The sequence below is a fragment of the Mytilus californianus genome, unplaced genomic scaffold (genome assembly GCF_021869535.1).
Source record: "Mytilus californianus isolate M0D057914Y unplaced genomic scaffold, xbMytCali1.0.p SCAF_3, whole genome shotgun sequence".
Taxonomy (NCBI): domain Eukaryota; kingdom Metazoa; phylum Mollusca; class Bivalvia; order Mytilida; family Mytilidae; genus Mytilus; species Mytilus californianus.
The window spans coordinates 122,050,201-122,074,499 of NW_026262679.1; the positions used below are offsets into that span (position 1 = coordinate 122,050,201).

Here is a 24,299-nt window from a genome sequence, read left to right on the forward strand (position 1 = left end):
CATTCAGAGATTTAAAATGAAAACATTTGCATGTGAATTTCTATATGGTGATCAAGTAGAATTTTTAGCAATCATTTTGTTGAAAAGAAGTTTAAAAGAACATTTACCAATAATCAAAGGGAATCCCTGTCGATGATGGATATAAATTAGAATTGATAAGATTATTAATTGAGATGGCATATCATGACATTGTTTAATTATACTCCTACTTGATGAATGGGTGATGATGAGCACACCAATGTGTTCATTCTTGTTTAAATGGCAAGAGAGTGCACCAGTCAGTGATAAAAGTTAAAAATTGCATTGGAATATCCCATTATTAGCTGGATTATTCCTGTATTTAACCAACTTTTCCAGTATTTTAACTTACACATATGTATTCACCTTGTGTCCAAATGAAATGGTTTTTGCCAGCAAATGTATGAATGCAGATGTGTTGCAGTTTCTCAGATACTAAGTGACTTCTATTTTACATGGTTCCACATACAAGTGAAAAGTTTTCTTCCAGAACTATTAAAAAAAAAATTGACTTTTTAACCTTTAAACTTTTTTGCCACAGCAGTATTGCATTAAATACAGTGATTTGGGTAGGTAAAAAGAGAGATTAATTTGTGTTATGTATTGTAGGCAATGGAAAAGATATCAGGCTTTGGACCTTTGATCACCATTGGTATATTCTCAGCAACTCTGTCTTCAGCATTAGCCAGTCTTGTATCTGCTCCTAAAGTCTTCCAGGTTTGCTCAGTTACTTCCCTTTCTATTTCCAGTTACTATAAATTCAGAAATTATTGTGTGCATTTATTATTATGATTTCTTGAAGAATGGACAAAAATACAAAAGTAGTTCTTACGATTTCAGGAAAATTTGCATTAAGACATATGTAACAGATATCAGAATGCCAGTTGTTATTATTGCATTCCTCACCCAGTCACATTATTCCAGTTAATAAAAACGTGGAAATAATTTCTGAATTTACAGTAGCTAACAACTATCATCTGCCTTTTTTCATACAAATGTCAAGATTTAACAAAAGCTATTTATGTAGGTTTTTTTTTTTATCTAAGTCAGTGATATTACCTTGACATATTTAAAATGTAGTTTAACTTTAAATAGTGAAATTAAGGTCATTAGTCATGCATGTTTTCTGAGCCACAATTAATTATTTGTACAGAATATCATTATGTTAAGTGAAAGCTTTTAATCTATTATATGCTCCTCAAACTATCTGTATGGTTAGAATTCTGAAGTCAAAAGTTTACCATGTTAAAATTTAAGCGATAACTATCTGCATGGTTAGAATTCCAAAGTCAAAAGATTACTATATTGAAATTTAAGTGATAATGATCTGAAGTGCTTTGAAATTTTATATGCTTCTGAAATATTCTATGATTACTCCCAACTGAATACACAATGGTTGAAGTCATGACTACAAATTAATGGTAAAGTACAAGATTTCATTCAGGGAGATGAGTTTACTTTCAAGTGAGACAGGAAATTTGTTTTGCTACAAACATAATCCACTCATATCCTTGATGATCTCTGTACTGATAGAAGTATGGTCTAATTACAATCACTGTAGCTGCTATTACAAGTTCCAATCAAAATGATGGTTTTGTGATTGTCATATAACTAGATACATGATTTCATTTGATACATTGATGATGAATGGAAATAAAAGATGAGGGTATATATTAATGAGACAGCAACCTAACGACACAAACAATCAAGAGACAATACAATCTTTAACATAAAACAAATGTCTAAACACACAGTTAAATAAAAGTGAAGCATGTTTAGCCTTTAGCGTTGTCCTTCTTTTAAAGGAATTTCCCCAAGACACGTGGATTGTCTTTCATTATTATCTTTGCCACTGTTTCCTATTTCTTGCTTCTGAATTACAAGAAAGTTATACTTATTACATGTTGTTTTTTTGTAGGCTGTATGTAAAGATAAGATATTTCCCAAGATAGATTTCTTTGCTAAAGGATATGGTGTGAGTGATAATCCAAGACGAGCCTATATATTGGCATACTTTATAGGGTTAGGATTTGTTTGTATAGGTAAGTGTTGATTTCATCTCTATTCTCTCCCTTTTGAATGAATAAGAGGGCTATGAATATTGTTAGTTAAGGCAAAAAAAAAGGCATGTGTTAAGGGTTTCCCAGACTGACCTTAATTTTGCGTGCTGACCGAATATCTTTATAAGCATTCCTTCGATAACTTTTCACCACAATATCAGTTGTAACCGTTAATTTATTTTATCATTATACTAGATAGAACTAATCTAAAACATGCTCAACCTTGTCACTCTGTTCATTGATAAATTGTTCCCCACCAGCAGCTCACATCTCAGAGGATTTAATAAAGTCTCTGTCCATCCTCCCATCAGTTCAAAACACATCAATTCACAGAGAACATTTGACAGAAATCTTGCATATTTGGAGGGATTATTTGTTGTCACATTCTCTTGACTGTACAATACCTTCATACCTTCATTTTGATTTGTCCATGAGTTGTGGGACTTTGACCATTTTTTTTTAGTATTTTAACAATGATTTGTGAATGCAACTCCTCTGAGACCATTTGACAGAAAATAAATAGATGAAATAAATTGTATACCCCTGTGTGGCAGAGTTGTGTGTATATAGAAATCTTCATGTCTGCTTGTCTTTTCGTCTGTCAAACTTTTGGATTCCAGATCCAGATGATAAATAGAGAACCACTTTTTGAAATTATTTGAAATTTAAATGGAATATTTTTTTACCATTTAAGACCGTTAAGTTTAATTCTGTTGTTTTCACTTTTTTTGTTTTCAATTTATGGTTCTTGATTGGTGAAAAAAATCAAAATTTTGTGGTTTCCAGATGATATGTTTGATTTTGATAGTTTTCAGGACCACTAAACATAGATTAAATTTGATTTTCATGGTTTTCACTTTTAACTTTCAAGAGTAATAATTCATGATTGTTGGAAAAATTCAAAGCTTGGTGATTACTGGATGACATGTTCAATTTCCATGTTTAAATTTTTAAATTGCAGAGTTATGGTATTTGATTGTTTGAAAAAGTATAAATTTTGTGGTCTCTGGATAATAAAAGGGAAACCCCTTTTGACATTTTTAATGGAATGTTTTGGACCTCAAACAAAATCATGATCTTTCAGTTGCTATGGATGGGGGTATCGGTGATCACTAGATCACTTCTCCTAGTTCATATAATTTAAGTATAAGTAAGTTTTTATTGTAATGAAGGTTTTGAGGTTAATATTATTAAGATAGTTTTGCACCCTAATTGAAATGTTATGTGATTGATAATTTTTAATAATACAGCCACTACAATGTAATAAAAGACTTTGTAAAGGCACAGAGATTGTGGTAAATCTATCCTGTCTGTCAATAGTTTAGAGAGACTTTGTAAAGGCACAGAGATTGTGGTAAATCTATCCTGTCTGTCAATAGTTTAGAGAGACTTTGTAAAGGCACAGAGATTGTGGTAAATCTATCCTGTCTGTCAATAGTTTAGAGAGACTTTGTAAAGGCACAGAGATTGTGGTAAATCTATCCTGTCTGTCAATAGTTTAGAGAGACTTTGTAAAGGCACAGAGATTGTGGTAAATCTATCCTGTCTGTCAATAGTTTAGAGAGACTTTGTAAAGGCACAGAGATTGTGGTAAATCTATCCTGTCTGTCAATAGTTTAGAGAGACTTTGTAAAGGCACAGAGATTGTGGTAAATCTATCCTGTCTGTCAATAGTTTAGAGAGACTTTGTAAAGGCACAGAGATTGTGGTAAATCTATCCTGTCTGTCAATAGTTTAGAGAGACTTTGTAAAGGCACAGAGATTGTGGTAAATCTATCCTGTCTGTCAATAGTTTAGAGAGACTTTGTAAAGGCACAGAGATTGTGGTAAATCTATCCTGTCTGTCAATAGTTTAGAGAGACTTTGTAAAGGCACAGAGATTGTGGTAAATCTATCCTGTCTGTCAATAGTTTAGAGAGACTTTGTAAAGGCACAGAGATTGTGGTAAAACTATCCTGTCTGTCAATAGTTTAGAGAGACTTGAAGATGTAAAAACAGTAAGAACAAGAAAAATAATAACTTTAATAGCAAATGATGTTTAATTTTTCAGGTGATTTGAATGCTATAGCTCTTAATATATTTAACTTAATTGATGTTTAATTTTTCAGGTGGTTTGAATGCTAAAGCTCTGATTATATTCAATTTAATTGATGTTTTATTTTTCAGGTGATTTGAATGCTATAGCTCCGATTATATCCAACTTTTTCTTAATGGCTTACACACTTATTAATTACGCTGTGTTTGATGCATCCCTAGCCAGATCTCCAGGTCAGTTACTCAACATATTTACTTTTCTAATGTTTTCTAGTCGTGATAATTTACATGTGTCTTAACAATTTACTAAAATGTGGAATTGAGTTTAACAGTTTGCTTACCAAATGTATGCCAAAAACATGTTTCTCAACTGGACAACTTAACGTGAACCAACCAATAATCTGTCATGTTCTTAACTGGACAACTTTTTGTTAAGTAACCAATAATTAATCTGTCATGTTCTCAACTGGACAACTTGACATTAAGCAACCAATAATTAATCAATCAATCATGTTCTCAACTGGACAACTTGACGTTTAGCAACCAATAATTAATCAGTCATGTTCACAACTGGACAACTTGATGTTAAGCAACCAATAATTAATCAGTCATGTTCTCAACTGGACAACTTAATGTTGACCAACCAATAATCAATCAATCATGTTCTCAACTGGACAACTTGACGTTAAGCAACCAATTATCAATCAATCATGAATCATGTTCTCAACTGGACAAATTGACATTAACCAACCAATAATCAATCAATCATGTCCTCAACTTGTGTTAATTTTCCTGAATAGCAGTTTTTATACGCCCGTTTACGGGACGTATTATGGTATACCGTTGTCCGTCTGTCCGTCCGTCCGTCCGTCCGTCTGTCCGTCCGTCTGTCCGTCGTCAACATGTCGGACATTAACTCAAAAATGCTTTAACCAATTTGCATAAAACTTTGGTGAATTGTTTATATCTATTGACGTGAGCTCCCTTTCGTTTTTTATAAAATTTAGATTTTACGTTTCCGAGTTATGGGGTTTTATTCATTAAAAAAAGGGGGATTTTCCAGTTTTTGGACAATAATTCAAGAATGCTTTCACCAACTTGCAAGAAATTGTGGTGAATTGTTTATATCTATTGACATGAGCTCCCTTTCAATTTTTATAATTTTTAGATTTTACGTTTCCGAGTTACAGGGTTTTATTTATGAAAAAAGGGGGGATTTTCCAGTTTTTGGACAAAAACTCAAAAATGCTTTCAGCAATTCTTATGAAACTTTGGTGAATTGTTTGTATGTATTGATGTAAGCTCCCTTTAGAATTTTATAAATTTTACATTTTACATTTCTGAGTTATGGGGTTTTATTCATTAAAAAAGGGGTGATTTTCCAGTTTTCGGACAATAACTCAAAAATGCTGCCACCAATTCTCATGAAACTTTGGTGAATTGTTTATATCTATTGATGTAAGCTCCCTTTTTATTTTCATAAATTTTTAATATGACATTGAGAATTAATTGAACTTTATTTGTTTATAGTCTGACAACAGATTTACTAAGTATTGCACAACAGCAAGAAATCTTTAATTGAATATAAATTCAATTCATATAACCAATTTCAAGATCTTTGACTACATTTATTCAGAAACCTATAATATGTCAAATATTTAATTACAATCCAAATTCGGACCTGAATCAAGCTTGAATATTGTGTCCATTTTTGGCCCAACTGTTCAGGGTTGGACCTCTGCGGGCGTATCTAGCTGCGCTCAGCGAAGCAGTTTATTATCTCTGGCTTTCCTCATACATGAAAATCATTGTATCATGTTGTAAAAAAAGATACAGGATGAAGGGACACCAGCTTTAGCAAAAAATCGAAACTGAAACGACTAAAGACTCATTATGACACTTCATATGTTGTTTTTTTTAGTGATGGCATAGTACCTCCATATTTTAAAGGCATATGAGTATGAAATCAAACTGGTTCACCTACTGTTAGGGACAATACATTTTTGATTCTTCTAGATCTGATAATTTAAACGAAGCTTGGAATTTTTATTTTTCTAATTGTGATAACTTACGTGTGGCTTGCAATGGTTTAATCCTGCTTGTAATTATAGTTAAAATGTGGCTCATCATTTACTAAGATATTGAATTCAGTTTGACAGGTAACTGTTTTGAATTTATTTTAATTATTTGATGTGATCTCCAACTTATCTTTAGGAGATAACTGTATTTTATTTTAAACCTTGCCTACATTAATCATAGGTTTAACTGTTTCAAATTGAGTTAACCTATATATGTGTATCAGAGCTAGGTAAACAGATATTTGCAGCATTAAAACCAAGTTTTAAGTAAGCCAAGGATAGAATACAATATGTTTATCTCTATTCTAATGCAAAAGAACTTAGTTTTCCATTCAAGTTAAACTTTGGATGTAAAATGCAGTGAAATGTGTACTTGTCTTTGGAGCCTAAATAGCATGAAATTGTATCAATCTGTCATTAAAAATTAACACCACGCATTTGTATGCTTTAAATATGGTTGAGACAGAAATAAGATTTGACAAAATGGAGATTTACAAGTGAAACTTCTGATTATTTTGTTTATTATTGAAGGGATTACATGCCAATAAACTCTGGAATTCCAAATGGAGGCTTTCCAATGTTACAGTCACGTGAACAATGGATTTTAAACCTCAAAATTTATTATGTCTTCCAATCAAAATTGCTATTACAAACAAATTGCATTAGAATTATAGATATTAATATGTGTGTGATTTACTTTAACATGATTTCTATACCTAATTATGTATTACCTTAACAGGATGGCGTCCTGCTTTCCGTTACTACTCTATGTGGATAAGTTTGTTGGGTGCCTTACTATGTACAACTGTGATGTTTATAATTAATTGGTGGACAGCTCTCATTACTTTTGCTGTCATTGTAGCTTTGTTTGTATATGTACATCATATCAAGCCAGGTATGTGTAAACAGAAAGTATGTATGAAAATCTGTGCCAAGTCTTTGGTTTTGTTAGAAACAAGTTAAATTATCCAATATGTAAATAAACATTGGACACACTCATTTTGAAAGAGATCTGAAAAGACTAAAGTAGCATCATTTTACAAATAGTAAGTGGTAATGTTTTACCAGCATAGCCATGTTGTAAATAATTAGTTTGGATGCTGTACTTTGATGACATATTGTGAATCAATTGTCTTACAATTCATGGAACATATTGTTGGTGCCTTTCTGTACAGCAGAACTTCTGTAAATTAATAGACATTAAACCATTTTATTTTCAGATGTTAATTGGGGTTCATCCACACAAGCCCATGTATATAGAACTGCTTTACAATCTACATTAAAATTAATCCAGGTGGAAGATCACATCAAAAACTTCAGGTTAGAAAGTTCACAGTTAATCTGGAAAAAATTGTTGATATTGAAAATAATGTAATGTTGGATACTGTCAGAGTAGTTTTATTCAAGTTTTGACAATTTTCCTGGTTAATGGTTTCTAAATTCATAGTTATAGACTTATATAAAGGTATAAATAGTATGCACTTAATTGGTATTAAAATAAGATATTTTTTTATTGGGACACCTCCAATAAAAGTACTTTCACTTTGTCCATTTTCTTAAACAGCTAAAACATGGAAGCAAAAATTCATTAAAATTTTGGTGAAGAAAAGTTTAATTGATATTTATTATGTTGAAAATTTTCCACTTCAAGAATTGAGTGAACACCTCATATCATATAGGAGGCCTTTTTTGGCCTAAGTAGTTCATTTTCAGTTATCAGTAGCCTGTGAACACTGAGGTTGTGAGTTAGAACCCTGATATGGACAGTTGAATTAGACTGAATTTTAAATGAACAAGAATTCAAGTTTTCCATGCGAAGGTCTGTTGTTCTCTCCAGATACTCCAGTTTCCTGTACCAATACAAATTGGTAACCATGATATAGCTTAGTGTAGTGAAAGTGGCGTTAATCACCAACAATCAATCATATCTTGCAATATTAAAAAGACTGAACAAAATTCACATTCATATCTGTTATACATCTATATAACATATGATCCTGTAATCTAGTTAATACACAAAAAAAATTTAGTGCCACCAGATCTAGCATTAGTGACAATTTAGTGTATCTTTGTTCTTTGATTTTTTTCAGACCTCAGATATTAGTATTAACAGGACTACCAAAGTCAAGACCAGCTTTAGTGGACTTTGTGTGGTCACTTTCAAAGAAAGTCAGCTTAATGATGTGTGGCCATGTTCTTATAGTGAGCATCATTGAGTTTTATATGTTATATTTTTTTAATTATTGGTACACAATTAACAATGTATTCTTTGTAAATTTAGTCAATTTAAATTAAATTAACCAGAGGTTATGACTAACACTATCTTTAATTATCCATTCTAAAAAAAAATTGTAAGGAAATTAAAAAGTTTTTCTTTGAAAAAAGATTAGATATGTGATAAATGTTCATGAGATATTAAGAGGTCAAGGACTCATGGGAAAAAATCATGAAAGTATAAAAAAAATCACGAAAGTAAACAGCAGCAACTTGCTGATCAAGCTACTGTTAGGTGGAATGGACAAAATACTGTACAGAAGGTCATGATATTAAAAGAAATCTTTACCTCCAAAGAAGATAAAAAGACAATCTCTCTATACAGTAAAGAAGAAGAAAAAGATGGAGAATTTATTTTATGATAAACCCTAATATTTCTTTTGTTTTTCTGTTCTCAGGGAGATTTTAATGATAATGTGAAGTTGATAAACAGATACAAATCATACGAGGTAAACAGATGGCTAAATAAGAAAAAGATTAAGGCGTTTTACAGTGCAACATCAGCTGTGAATTTCAGGACAGGTGTCCAGGCTCTTATGCTAGTGAGTAGAAAGACAGATTTTTTATGCCCCACTCTCTACACAATGCTTATTACCACAAAACACAGATCAAGTTTGAATTTTGGTAGCATCACTTTTACAGTTCTAGAGTTATACCCCTTTACAAATGGAATAATTGCTGAATTTTTCGTTTCCGTTCTCTAACTTAAGTTTGCCTCAACCAAATGTTATGAAACTTATACACAATGCTTATTACCACAAAACTCAGATCAAGTTCAAATTTGGATAGTGTCACTTTTACAGTTCTTGAGTTATGGCCCTTTATAACATTATATGCAAGCAGGGGCATCATCTGTGTCCCATGGACACATTCCACATTTATTTACTGTTACATTTAAGTGACGAAATTGATCAGAAATACTTTCGTCATTTCCAAAATCGTTTCGTAAATGCTCTGCCCACTAGCTCATGGTCCAACAACTTTGAATTAATTAGCAATGTTGCTGTCCATTAGATTGTCTTTTTCTAAACTTCACGCCGACAGTCGAGGCATATCTCTGTGTCAACAGTTTATTGTAGTTTTAATGGTGAGCCTGCGACTTTTGACCTCTTACTTTGTTGTAACATATGTTTGTTATTTGTAAAATAAATCATAGATATTTTAATTTTTAGTGGGCACTTGGAAATTCTTGAAACTTTGCGCAGTAACTTAAGGATGTATTCTTCTGACGTTTCAGTCTCGTTGAAATCTTGTTCTGGAATTATTTCGAAAACATGTGATACAAGTGGAAAATATCAATGAATTTAAAAAATATTATAATCAAACTTAACTCTGTGAAAAAATTGTGTATTTAAAGTAAGTAGTTTTTGAGTAATTTCAAATTTTATTACCAATCAAGTCTGTCTCATTAGCCAATATGTTGAGAAAATGGGTGAGGGGTACAAGAAATGATTTTATCAGAAACATGTACATCCCATATCAATTTCTTAGATATGTGATTTTTCAATCATTTATAACAAAGAAGTTAAAATAATATGCTTTTTGTTCTAAAAAAAGAGAAAAATCCCAAATTTACAAAATTGACAGTATGGTGAATTTGACTCGAAAAAGCAACAAAATTTTATAAAACTTTCTTATATTAACACTTACCTATAGTTTTTTTAAGTTAAATTTATTCAGATTGATCCATTTCATCTTTATTGAAAGTATGAAAAAAAGTTTAATTGTGAAACTGTGATTATTTTCATGATAATAGCCGAAAAATTGATGAAAAATGGGAAAATCATCAGAATTGGGTACTTTCAAATGGCTGTAGCAAAAAAAGAAGTGCACCACCATATGATTTTTTCTTCACCAATTATTTTTTTACAGTCATATAAACCCAAAAATCAGGTTAAGAAAAAAGTTTAATTCTAGTAATTTTTGGCTTCTCAGAGGTGTACATCCTTGATACACAGCCATGATAACTAATTTTTCAATTAAATTAATACATTTTTTATCAACCATGGTAAATCAGTGAGACAAGGCTTTTAAGGGATAAACTTAGCTGTAATAACAAGGCTTAGTTATTACAGGCATGTAACTTATTATATGAGACACTTGGGAATTACTTGGAAGCTTGTGCAGAACCTCATAATCATTATTTCTTACAATAAATTAAAATACATTGTAATTAAGCATGATATATGTCTGACCAAAGGCTTTGAAGTGATGTAGAGAAGCTGTAATAACACCCTTTAGTTATTACAGGCATATTTTTTCTGTAATAACATAGGTATACAATGCATGATTGGCAAACTATGAACTGTTATATCTTTCTATAGTTTAGTTTTCATAAAGACAATAATAATATCAATAGAACTTGTATACATTTTAACAACACAAAGGATGGATATTGCCTCTTTGAATCATGTGACATACATATGTTATCACAGTTTTTGGATTTTTTAGTCCACAATAACAAATGTATGTCATTTTTCTCTAATAACCCTATAGAATTATACCCTTGACTATTAAGAGTATTTTTTCTTTTGTTTTAAATACAGTCCTGTTAGCATGATTTGGGTTAGAATACAAAATTGATAATTAATGAAAATATTGATGTGTCTGTCTCGCTGATCAATAAAAAGTTTTCTTTAAATGACTGATGACCAGAAAAAATTTATTATCACAGCCTGTTCAAGAGGTTTATGTTTAGGGCTGTGTCAGAAATAAGTTATCTGCCAGCCTTTGAAGGTACTTGCATATATATTTCTATTGGTGGTTTTGTGTTGAACATATTTAAGTATCAAGAATATGGTGAAATATATATATGTTCATGGGGAAGTGGGGATTCTTTTTATGTAACATATTTTGAATATATTCGCAGAACACAGGATGTGGTAAACTGCGACCTAATGTAGTGATGATGGGTTTTATGTCAGGTTGGAGGACGAAAGAAGACCAACGTCTAGTTGAGGAATACTTTAATGTATTTCAGTAAGTTGATTGATCAGTTTCATTTTGTATATTTGCTAGTTATGAGTTTTAAATAATTGTATTTATTCTAATTAAGGATTTATGAATGAATGCAATATATGAAAATGACAATAAATTCATTGAACACAGATGAATGCAAGACATTCACAGAGCTAACGTAGAGCTAACCCTAACCCTAAACAGTACAATTAAGAATTTTGCTTATAAAGGATAAACATTAAATGATATAATCTCATCTGCTTTTTAGGTGAAAATTTACTATTAAAAACAGTGGTATGTTCTTTTTAAAAATTCCTCTTTAGTTTACTTAAAAATGTTTTACATTTTATTAAATTTACTTAAATATTTATATAATCCTGATGGGCACTCTTAATTTATGACCCATCCTGTTATGTTGGATAAGCTGTTAAAATCTTTTACTCCATTGTTTTCTTTTTGCAAAAACTGGTTAAACAAAAAGGCACACAAGTCGTAAAAAATTCAGTATAACATCCAACACTCAATTTTAGTTATTATATTTAAAAGTTATTCCTTTTCAAGTTTTATGCATGTAATAAATTTCAGTAGATAATATGATTTATAAAGATTAATTTACATTTCTGTTAAAAATTGAATACAACAATATTTTGTGTTTCAGTGATGCTTTTGACCTGCAGATGGGAATGGCTATACTAAGAGTAAAGGAAGGATTTCTTGTTGATGAAAGTGGTGATTGTACAAAGCAAGAGCAAGAGGAAGAAGTCAACTTAAATGGTAATAAGTCTGGGCTTTTTTTTCTCTTTTGATAGGTTACACATTTTGTCATGCCAGGACCTTTTATAGGTTTCTGTATGGTATATGTTTTGCTTATTGTTGAAGGTTGTACAGTTCTTTTAAGTTGTTTACATCCTTTTCCTTTGTTATCACATTCCTAACTATTATTACACATTTCCTTATTTTTACATGCATTGCCAATGGCAATAACAGGTCTTGTAACTGCTTGACACTGTCCGTTAGTCTGTAAGTCCTTCTGTCCCTTATGAAGTCACCTTGGGAAGAAAACTTTCTAAAAAGTTTTCTTGGCTTCTTTGAAAGGAGATGATCTTATACTTGGTCTGCAGCTTGATAATGTTAAGCTGTAGTTTTTTTATTGAATTTTATATCTGCCGTGCAGCCACTTCCTGTTTGCCAATAGTTTGAAATTTACAACACTCATTGTATAAGGAAATTTTATTGGCTTTAATGATTTTAGGGAACAATCAATTATGCTTCAGTATACATCTTACCTCAATCAATTGCATGCAACGAAGCAGGTCTAGACACAGTATTGGTCTTGTTTTATATATAAAATGGAAATATATCTTCAAAAATACAATATTACAGTGTGGATCTCTTTAGTAAGGTGAAGAAAACCTTTGATAGCTGTTTACAAGTACTACAACCCAGTAAAGGGTATATGGGTCCTGGTTGTAAATATTTTAGCTGGGATGAGGTGCTATTTACACCCAGGTAATTCACCAATTAGATTACAAGATTCTTACTTCATAAGAAATAATCTTATTTTTGGGATCAATATCATGATAGCATTTTTTTCAATTCCTCTGCCCATATTGAAATTTTAATATGTATAAATGCTTGTTTAAAGCCGAGACATTGTCACAATGTGGTTAATTTTTTGGGGTATGAAGTGAGAATAAATTTTCCACAATTTTTCATACCTTTGAAAAGCCATTTATGATGCTGTTTCTCAAGGTTAAGAATCCTTATTTTTACACTAACAGTTCTTTGGAAATTCAGTTATTTGCATGCATTCAATGACTCCATAGTTTTTACACCTTTATAACACAGTTCCTCTGCTCATCAAATTCAATTTGAGGCACATTAGGGATATTGACTCATTTTCTTTTTTTTTTTTTTTTTAAGATGAAGATGAAGACGAAAATGATCAGGAAAGAGATAAAACTCTGAACATTCCTGAGGGATCACCTACCATGTTACGTCGTTATAGTACAGCATCCACCAATGGGGAAGTGGGGACTCATGCTTCTACACCTAATAGAGACATGGAGAAGGATGACTCTGCATCTCCTTTAGATCAGCTGTCAGAAAGGTTTGGTGGAAAAAAGATTAGGAAAGGAACCATAGATGTTTGGTGGCTGTTTGATGATGGAGGTATGTTCTTTTAGTCAATCTGCTAAGTTAAGCAAAAGATAAAAGGCTGAGGTGTATCTATACACTAAAGCTGAAATTTTGCTTGTGATTTTTATCCAAAAAATGTTAAATACATCCAATCAACAAAATGTCATGGATTGTAAAAATAGAATAAGTACCACTTTGAGGGGTAAACATTTATCATTCAAGAAGTGTGGTCACAAACATTTACTTATATGAAAAAAATTGGAACTTTTAACAATGTCATCATTCATAAAGGGATTGTAAAAGGTACCGAAAAAAAATAATTTAAAAAATGACCTTAAAATGCAGATCATAATTAGTTTTTTACGCTTTCTTTTTTTTTTTTTTCAAGTTCTCAAAGTCAATTTGAAGTACTGCTAGAACAGATATCTTGAAACTTTTACGGATGTCATTGACCCTAAAATGGAGGTTGATTAACGTTTTGGCAGTCACCACATGGAATAATAAAAATAATTTGCAGCTTGCTTTGTAGTGCCTTGGGTTGGAATGAATCGAAAATTTAGTCATAGTTTACACAAAAAGCAAGAAAGTAATAAGTATATATAATTTTTTGTCTAGTGCTTATAAAATTAGGTAGACCACTCCTAAACTTTAAATTGAAAAGAATGTGTAATATAGTGAATCAAAATTGATTGATGTCTGTTTTTTCTCAGATGTGATATTATTAATACAATTCTAACCACACAGTGTCAATGTTGTAACTGAAAATTGTTTGTTTTTTGCCAGGTTTGACATTACTGTTACCATACATTCTGACTACACAGAAACAATGGAGTAACTGTAAACTGAGAATATTTACAGCAGGGACAAAGAGAGGAGAGATTGATAGAGAACAGAGACAGTAAGTTCATTATTCAAATATAAGTGAAAATCCTCACAACTTAAATAAAAAAGTATTTAAGGCTACACCAAAATTATACTTTATCTTTGAAGTTTTTGCAAAACAAACTTATTTTTTACGTGCAAGGTAAGACTTTCTTCCCCTTTTTTACACATGAAAATTCTGGTTCATAAATAACAGAAAAAAAATCATGTGAAAAAAATTGAAAAAATAAATTTAAATGTTTAGCAATGAAATGTCTATTTTATACAATACTGCAGATCAGTAATATTTATGATTTTGTACTATCTTCCCATCAACATAGAGGTTGTTTCTGTTTAGTTTGTATTCCCCCTATACAATTCTCATATACAACATTAAGATTACTTCTCATAAAGGAGATATAAAATATAATTAGTTACTTTTTCAACAGATGGAGTAATGATTGTTTGCCTAATGATTTATATCTATTAGAAAATAATTTTCCAAAGAAGAAAATTTTAAGCCAAATATGAAAAACTAATTTTCGGGCAATAAATGCCTGTAGCATAAAAACCTGTTAATTTCTTGCTGGAAAGGAAAACATATTGTTCATTAGGGGAAGTTATCTGGGGGGGGGGAGATTTTCTTGTCCCATTAGGGAATTCCTTTTCAAAGGTCGAGAAAAGGCTCTGTTAAGAAAATCTCCCTAGAAGTGTGTGAAGGTGTACAGGAGTAATGTTCATGAAGATACTATATATGACAATTTTTTTGATTTACAGGCTAGCAACACTATTGAGTAAATTCAGAATAGATTGCAAAGAAATGTATGTTTTGCCAGAAATAGGACGTAAACCAAGTGAGAAAAGGTACAATCAATTGCATATAAATTTCCTGTTTGATGAATTTTTGTATTTCCTTGAAAGGTCAAGAGTGTTTTATAAATCTGATCAAATTTCATAGTAGTAAATCACATTTTTCACAGCAACTACAAATAACAATGAATTGGAACTTAGTGCTAAGCTCCATGTAGATCAACTTTATTATTTTGTTTATTTTATCAAGTTACAAAATGCATGGAAGTAAATAAAAACTTGGAGAAAGACTGCTTTCAATGTACAAATAAGGTGATCTTATAAAAGTGGGACTACTGAAACTTTGAGTTTGAATTTAGATGAGTTCTGTAGGCTCAAAACAATTTTTTTTTATCATTTCTCTTTGTAAAATTAAACACTTTAAAAAATAAAATTCCACCTAAAAAATTCCTGTTAAAATAACCGCTTCATTTCTTGGCATAGTAGAAAAAAAAACCAAAAGGAAGTTGATTTAACAAAATTTTCATGTTTTGCTTTTAGTTCGATTTTCTGAAATGATTTTTACTAGATAGACCCAAATGTTTAGCAATGAAATGTCTATTTTATACAGTCAGTAATATTTATGATTTTGCACTATTTTTCCATGAACATAGGGGATGTTTCTGTTTTGTTTGTATTACCCCTATACAATTCTCATATACAACATTAAGATTACTTCTCTTTTAAAGGAAATTGCTTCAGTAATCTAAGGTATTTTGTTTCTTCTTCTACAGTATGAAGTCTTTTGAAAGTTTGTTGGAAGGTTGGATGTTAGATGAGGATAATGGAGAGACTAAAGAACAGTTTCCATGGAAAGTTTCAGAGGAGGATTTAATTTTATTGAAAGAAAAGGTAATATTATATGTTCATTTAGAAAACAGTATAAGTTTTCCAATAAATGATGACTATGTTCATACAAATGTATAACTCATAGAAAGTTGAAATTCTGATTACTATACAGGGAATAAAAAATGTCATGTTCAGGAGGTCTAATGTTTTTGAAATTGAAAATATTAACTGTATTTAACCTGAAGAATGAGTTTGACTTAGTAATTAAGTAATTATTGTATGATAGTAGAACCATATCAAACTATAACTTTAAAGTTGTTTTAATTAAATACTGATATAATGCATATATAATAATAATAACAAGAATTATCTTGACAAAAATAATACAAAATTTGTGTTTGGTTTTATTGTAGACGCAGAGAAATGTTAGATTGAGCGAGCTTTTGAAGATCAAATCATCAGAAGCGTCTTTGATTGTAATGTAAGTTATTTATCTATGTATGATCAGAATATGGGATGCTATATGCACAATAATAATTTTCCAAGCTGGACACTGAAAAAATAATCCTGTTTATGCACACAAATCTTGAAAAAAAAATATAAAGGAAGGGGAAACTCCCTTGGTATTTCCAGGTAGTTGTTTATTATGCCCTAGACGTCACCTTGTACGTCTGTACGTACACCCAAAATTGGTTTCCGTTCTATAAACTTTAGTTTGCCTCAACCAAATGTTTTAAAACTTATATGCAATGCTTATTACCACAAAACACAGATCAAGTTCCAAGTTGGGTGGCGTCACTTTTACCGTTCTCGAGTTATGACTCTTTATAATGTTACATGGAAGTGGGGGCATCATCTGTGTCCTATAGACACATTCTCCATTTATTTCTTAAAAGATAATAGGATATCAAGGTACAATCATATTCAAAATGATTTTAAACCACAGGAAGCAAAAGATCTTGTAAAACATTCAACAATGTCCAGGATTTCCTCTAGTCATATCTAAATCTTACAGCATTTGTGCATTGAATTCAATGTATTAAGTGTAGTTCTATCATTAAAGTATTGTCAACAATGTCTAGGATTTCCACTAGTCAAATCAATAAATAGGATTAAAATAAAGAAGAATTTGAAAATTAAACTAACATGAAAGCAAACAGAATTAAAAAAGAAAACTTACAAGATAAGTTGAGTAGAAGGTAAAAGGTAATTGACCAGTTATCGTAAGGAATATTTATTGCCATTCTTCATCTCAAATTGGCTTGAGCTTAAAAAAACTTGAGGTCTTAAAAAGGACAAACCAAATAACAAATTGTATGTCACACATTTTGCCTACTTTCCATATTGTTTGATGTATTAGTTAATACATTTGTTTCTTTATTTGTGTAAAATGATTTGCTATTTTCTGTAGGACTTTACCAATGCCTAGGAAAGGTACCTGTCCAGCAGGATTGTACATGGCATGGTTGGATGTTTTGACAACAGGAATGCCACCGATATTGTTGTTACGTGGTAATCAGAGCAGTGTGTTGACATTCTATTCATAGCTTTAAGGTCAGTACCAAGTCATTGTAAGTTTTATAGCAACCAAGTAAATGCTTACATTTGTAGGATCTTCACTGGTCATTTCGGCCATCTTATTTTCATTATTTTCATATTTTTGTTCAATTTAGTAACATTAGAAAACTTTGCTTGTTTACTCCAACATGATAGTGAAATCATATCTATGATGGGAGAGAATTTACAGGTCGCAGGTCATCATTATTTGGCAAATGGTTAAGATCTTTTTAATATAACTTTGTAAAGTGTACTTGTCAAAAATGAAATAATTTGTGTCGGCTGAAGGGAAACTCATTGAATTTTGGAGGCAAATTAAAAAGGGGCTTAAATTTTAAAACTAGTTAAAATTTTTTTTTTTTTTTTTTTTTTTTATATATATAAAGGTTGTGAGAAGATACAGATGAAAACAAAAGAAAATGGCATAAACAGAATGGATTTGATAGTTGAACAAGTGCAGAGAGATTCATTTCAGAAAGCAAATACTGGTTACAATACTGAAGACATGGAAGTGTTAGGACTAGAAATAAATAGGCTGGTAAAGATAGACTACTGTACAATGTATTATGTATACAGGGATGATATCATGTGAGCAGAAAAAGAGAATAAAGACTGATACATTAATTAACATTAGAAGTATTTTTTGTTCTTTTGTACTCACATGTTTTGATTTTGTCAAAAAGTTGTTTCCACTTTCATACATGATTTGACATTTGTATGGAAGATCGAAACGAAGTAAAAGTAATAAGACATTATTTGTTAATTTATTTTTTCCAATTCTGATTCACACTGACATAATTTATTGGCTGGCTCTTAGGACTCATTTGATCAAACTTAATGGTTTCAAATGCGGTATCTTAAATAGAAAATATTTTTGTAATCATATTTTTCGGAAATATAGTGTAAGATAAATTGCACTTTCTTTTAACTTTGTTATATATATAGTGAGTCACAAACTTGTTATAGAGATATTTTGCTTACTGTGATATACATTTATTTTCCATATAAATCTTAATACTGTGGATTCACTATAATTTGTGGGGTACTTATTTCCTTTGGGGGATGAACATTAACAATGAATTTTAAATGGTTAAAAAAATACAAGTTTTCTATAGGCTTGTATGCAAAAATAGTTGAAACCACAAAATCAAGTTTCCATGACAACAAATGAATCCATACTACTCTGTTACGCATTACATGACAAATATAATTTAATATTCACTAATTTCATATTTTGTAAGCTAATAAAGTATTACTAATGCATAAACCATTTATTTTTATAAAGATTACTATGATAAACTGTCTCAATTTTGGGGGAAATGTGCGGAATAAAATTACCTATATTTTGGTAACAAGAAAATATATATTGAAAGGATAATGGTTACTATGGAATTCAGACCATAACAGGCTTTTATCAAAAACAATAAGAAATGTTGCTTTTCTTCTTTTTTTCTTAAGTTTATTTATTTCATTATAGCTTGAAATTCTGTTTCCACCCTCCTTCATAGAGGACCGCCTTTTTTAAGCTAAGAAAATGTTACCTCTGGTGCTAGATTCAATAACAGAGAAAACACTACCATTATGTACAACAAACAAGACCATAAAATGAGATGGTTCTCAAGAAGGGATTTTATATGAGGGGAGCCTTTGTATTATATTTTTCATTAATGATTAACATAAATCAGTAAACCCAAATTGTGTAAAATCTGTCTATACATCTATTTACAAGATAAGTTAAATTAAAAACATAAAGTGAAATAAACATAGATATATTTAGATTGCCCAATGGTTTATTTTAAAGATTGCAGTTTAAATGTTAAAACTCAAAACTGAGATTAAGGTTAGGAAGTTTGCAATATTTTTTGTGTTCAGTTTATATTTATTTTATCGCAATTATTTTGTCAAGAATTTACAAAGCATAAGGAAAAAAACTGATGTGTTTTAGGTGATCTTCTGAAAGAAAAATAATTACAATCATCTGGTTCAATATCTTTAAATAACTTATGTTATTAGCTCAGATAGTCCAAAAGTCAGCTATAGTTATCCCTGTTTAGTTGAAAAATATTGTCTCAGAATGATCTTTGTAGTACAAACAAATTGACATAAAAATTTTTTTTAAAAAGATATATATAAAAAAAATATACAACAATTAAGATAATTTAGTCAATACAAAATATTGATGAACTTCTGATTAAATAATAAACAGCTATTGTAATTTATGAACATCATGACAAATCTATTCATCAATATTAAAAGTAAATTTTAAATAGTTTAAATGTTTTGTACTAATTTATAAGATACAGAGTTTAATGCTTAACAAACTACAATCAATAATTTGGGTACATGCCAGTATAATGAATAATAATGATGAAATATAACAAAGTAATAGTTAATTGTGGATTTTTAGTAAAATTTTGTTTGGCTGCTGTCTCAGGAATATTTATTTATTCCACATCTCATTTTACTAATATATGCATAATAAAAGTACATCGTCTGATATGGATAAAATTTCATCCTTAATGAACCAATGTGAAGTTCAAATACATTTTTTTTTTAGATTTAAGAAGTTTAGAAAAATACTATTTCTCCATGTTAATAAACACAAAACACAGCAGTTTCATTCTAAAAGCTTTGATTTGTATTAATATTTTACATGTATCTTAGTTGACAATATTACTTTTTACTTTATTTATTTGATTGTTAACTTTTCTCATTTATATTTTTTAGTTGAACATAGTATTTATTATGCTTTTATATGTTTTGTTAGAATTTAGTGGAGGGATATAATCTGTGCTATTTATGTAGAATTTATTGTTTTGACTGTTTCATTCTAAAATAGTTCAGGTCTTCTCATGATGTCTAGGCATTACATGCCTTGAAAAAGGGCTGTTTAGCCAGCATTTATAAATGTATCATTAATTATTTTTTATAAACAAGTTCAGTAGGAAAAAATGATTTTGACCAATTCAAGAATTTTGATCTTTGAATTTCCATTTCCTGCTTTACAACAATCATTTCTGATAAGATTGTTTGTCCTGCATGTATAAGTCTGACAGTCATTGCATTGTATTAGGTCAATGAAAAGTACATACTTAGCACATGACTGAAATAATTGGACTTGGCTGTAAAGAGGGCAAAGATTATGAGAAAGGAGTGGGGGGGGGGGGGGGGGGGGTTAAGCATCAAAACTATTTGAACTTTAATTTTCTTTTCAGAGAAATACATGTCATCTATCTCTTTATTTGAAATTAAAATGTGTTTTGAGAGAAACATTTTTTCATTAATATTATTATTGAAAAGTAGAAAATTTGTTTGACCTCACATGATCTAAAGGGCAATTGTGAAATATCTCTCTACTGGTCATTCTTTGTCTGTGACTGGCAGGAAGTTTTAAAAAAAAAATGGTTTATTTTAAAACACTGGATGTTCTTAAACTAGATCATCAGGTGGTCAAAATCAATACAAAAAATTAATTAAAAAATCCTGTAAAACCCATTAAAGGTCATTTTGCTGCCTGAAATATGGGAAGATGATATATTGATTATTTTCATTAAAGAATTATTTGTGATGACCTCAAGTGCGACCAAAATAAAAAAAAAAAATGGATTCCAGCATTATTAAAAATAGAAATTGGACTAAAATTCAATAATGCTACCAAACATTGGGTAAAAATAAAATACAAGATATTTTCCGAGAATATTTGGTTAATAACCCTAACAATAATCAGAACTTGCTGCAACCATTATGAAGTTCAGATAGAGAAAGTTTGATATAAATTATAATAAAAAAGAGTTCTTGGAACATTGGTTAAAGTGAAAGTATAGTGATTTTCAGAAGTCCAAAAAACTATCCACTATCGCAAAGTTTATAGTTTTCTATGTTCTCTAGTGCAATGTAAGTAATTTGGTGAACATAACTAAAATATATGTACATTAACCAGGACAACATAGGTGTCAGCTACACATATATTTGGATCCAAGTATATAATTTTTGTAATACTATACTATGTGGTATTTATTATGTGTAAAATGTAAAAACTGTGATTATGTAAAAACCATCCAAAAATGCTGTAAACATGTTACATTATTTTCTGATCATTTTATTGTTTTTGTTGAACACTGGATTTTACCATAGATTAATGAATAAACAGTAGAATTCTGTTGTTATGTCGATATTTATATATATATATATATATGAAGTTTTAAAGTAAGGTCAAATGTGAGACTTTACTACATGCTGTAGAGACATCAACTACAGCTAGGGGAAAATAACGGGAGATAATAGACCTGACCATAATCTTTCATGTGTGTAAAAGGTCATTAACAAGCATCATATATGAAGGTAATGTGTGCAAGGGGACCACATAAATGGTAAAATAAGATACATGTAAGAATTTTTTTGGTGCAAAATGTTGAAGAAAATTATACAGGAAACACTAAAAAGACTAGTCGTTGGGTGCCATTAATTACTTATATACATAAGGAAATGATATTTTGCAAATATTGCTCAACACAGCTTAAAACTCTATGAACCATTCAATTGTATATCAAAATATATATATAAAACTGTTCCCTATAATATGTGGTACCAGGCATAAAATTTTGTACACTAGACATGTCCACAATAGACTCATGAGTGATGCTCGAATTAAAAAAAGCCAAATAAAGAAAGAAGTTGAAGAGCATTGATGACCCAAAATTCAGGTAGGTTTTGCCAAATAGAGCTAAGGTAATCTATTCCTGGGGTAAAAAATCCTTAGTATTTCGAAAAATTCAGTTTTGTAAAAAGTTAATTTATAAATATGACCATATCAATGATCATTCATGTCAACACAAGTGCTGACAACTGAGCTGGTGATACACTCGTGCAGAAAACCTCCACCATCAGTGGCATCCACCCAGCGATTGTAAAAACTCATAGATGGCTAAATCGTAATGGACTCTTCAACATAATCTGTGGTAAGGCTAAGTTGTAATGTCCTCTTCCATATAATCTGTGGTAAGGCTTAGTCTTAATGCCCTCTTCCCTATGATATGTACTGAGGCTTAGTCTTAATGTCCTCTTCCATATAATGTGTACTGAGGCTTCATACAGGAACTTCTTAGGAAGAAAGATAAGAAGTTAGCAATATCCTTTAACTTTATGTTACGCTATATAGATGATGCTCTCCCACTAAATAATAAAAAATTTGGTGACTATGTTGAACGAATCTATCCCATCGAACTAGAAATAAAAGATACTACAGATACAGTTAAGTCTGCCTCATATCTTGACTTACATCTAGAAATTGACAATGAGGGTCGGTTGAAAACAAAACTTTACGACAAAAGAGATGATTTCAGCTTCCCAATTGTGAACTTTCCATTTCTATGTAGCAACATTCCAGCAGCACCTGCATACGGAGTATATATCTCCCAATTGATACAATATTCCCGGGTTGCATTTCCTATCATGATTTCCTTGATAGAGGATTGCTGCTCACAAGGAAGCAATTAAACCAAGAGTTCCAAATGGTGAAGTTGAAATCATCCCTTCGTAAATTTTACGGACGCCATCAAGAGTTGGATGACCGTTATGGAATACCTATTTCACAGATGATATCGGATATGTTCCTTATGTCGTAACTATAATACCCTTCCCTTTTCATGAATGTGACCTACCCAATTAGACTAATTACTGGATTTGTAATAACATAAGCAACACGACGGGTGCCACATGTGGAGCAGGATCTGCTTACCCTTCTAGAGCACCTGAGATCAACCCCAGTTTTTGGTGAGGTTCGTGTTGCTTAGTCTAGTTTTCTATGTTGTGTCATCTGTACTATTATTTGTCTGTTTGTCTTTTTATTTTTGGCCATGGCGTTGTCAGTTTGTTTTCAATCTATGAGTTTGACTGTCCCTCTGGTATCTTTCGTCCCTCTTTTAGTCTTAATGTCCTCTTCTATATAATATGTTGGAGGGTAAGTCCTTATGTCCTCTTCTATATAATATGTGGAAAGGCTTAGTCTTAATGTCCTCTTCCATATAATCTGTTGAGGCTAAATAGTAATGGCCTCTTCCATTTGATCTGTGGTAAGGCTAAGTTGTATTGTCGTCGTCCCTATAACCTATGGTAAGGCTATGTCTTAATGTCCTCTTCCCTATTATCTATGGTAAGGCTAAGTCTTAATGTCCTCTTCCCTATTATCTATGGTAAGGCTTAGTCTTAATGCCTTCTTCCGTATTATCTATGGTAAGGCTAAGTCTTAATGTCCTCTTCCCTATAATATGTGGTAAGGCTTAGTCTTAATGTCCTCTTCCATATTATGTGTGGTAAGGCTAAGTCTTAATGTCCTGTTCCCTATTATATGTGGTAAGGCTAAGTCTTAATGTCCTCTTCCATATAATCTGTGATAAGGCTAAGTCTTAATGTCATCTTCCCTATCAACTGTGATCAGGTTAAGTCTTAATGTCCTATTCCCTATCATCTGTGATCAGGCTAAGTCTTAATGTCATATTTCCTATCATCTGTGGTAAGGCTAAGTCTTAATGTCATCTTCCCTAGCATCTGTAATCAAGCTAAGTCTTAATGTCATATTTCCTATCATCTGTGGTAAGGCTAAGTCTTAATGTCCTCTTCCCTATAATCTATGGTATGGCTAAGTCATAATGTCCTCTTCCCTATAATCTATGGTAAGGCTAAG

General features: G+C 30.9%; 1 protein-coding gene across 1 annotated transcript in view; it reads left to right on the forward strand.

Annotated features, from left to right (window-relative positions):
- LOC127736031 (solute carrier family 12 member 2-like) overlaps positions 1–20,783 on the forward strand; it is a 52,815-nt gene extending 32,032 nt beyond the window's left edge. Inside the window, exons 9-24 of the mRNA XM_052246529.1 lie at positions 628–735; positions 1,937–2,060; positions 4,245–4,346; positions 6,930–7,085; positions 7,411–7,510; positions 8,281–8,392; positions 8,863–9,006; positions 11,334–11,443; positions 12,081–12,196; positions 13,346–13,594; positions 14,345–14,459; positions 15,200–15,286; positions 16,006–16,123; positions 16,474–16,541; positions 17,472–17,614; positions 18,004–20,783. Of these exons, the coding sequence (XP_052102489.1) occupies positions 628–735; positions 1,937–2,060; positions 4,245–4,346; positions 6,930–7,085; positions 7,411–7,510; positions 8,281–8,392; positions 8,863–9,006; positions 11,334–11,443; positions 12,081–12,196; positions 13,346–13,594; positions 14,345–14,459; positions 15,200–15,286; positions 16,006–16,123; positions 16,474–16,541; positions 17,472–17,607 (1,845 nt within the window). The 3' untranslated portion in view covers positions 17,608–17,614; positions 18,004–20,783. The remainder of the gene's footprint in view (positions 1–627; positions 736–1,936; positions 2,061–4,244; positions 4,347–6,929; positions 7,086–7,410; positions 7,511–8,280; positions 8,393–8,862; positions 9,007–11,333; positions 11,444–12,080; positions 12,197–13,345; positions 13,595–14,344; positions 14,460–15,199; positions 15,287–16,005; positions 16,124–16,473; positions 16,542–17,471; positions 17,615–18,003) is intronic.
- The last annotated feature ends 3,516 nt before the right edge of the window (positions 20,784–24,299 follow it).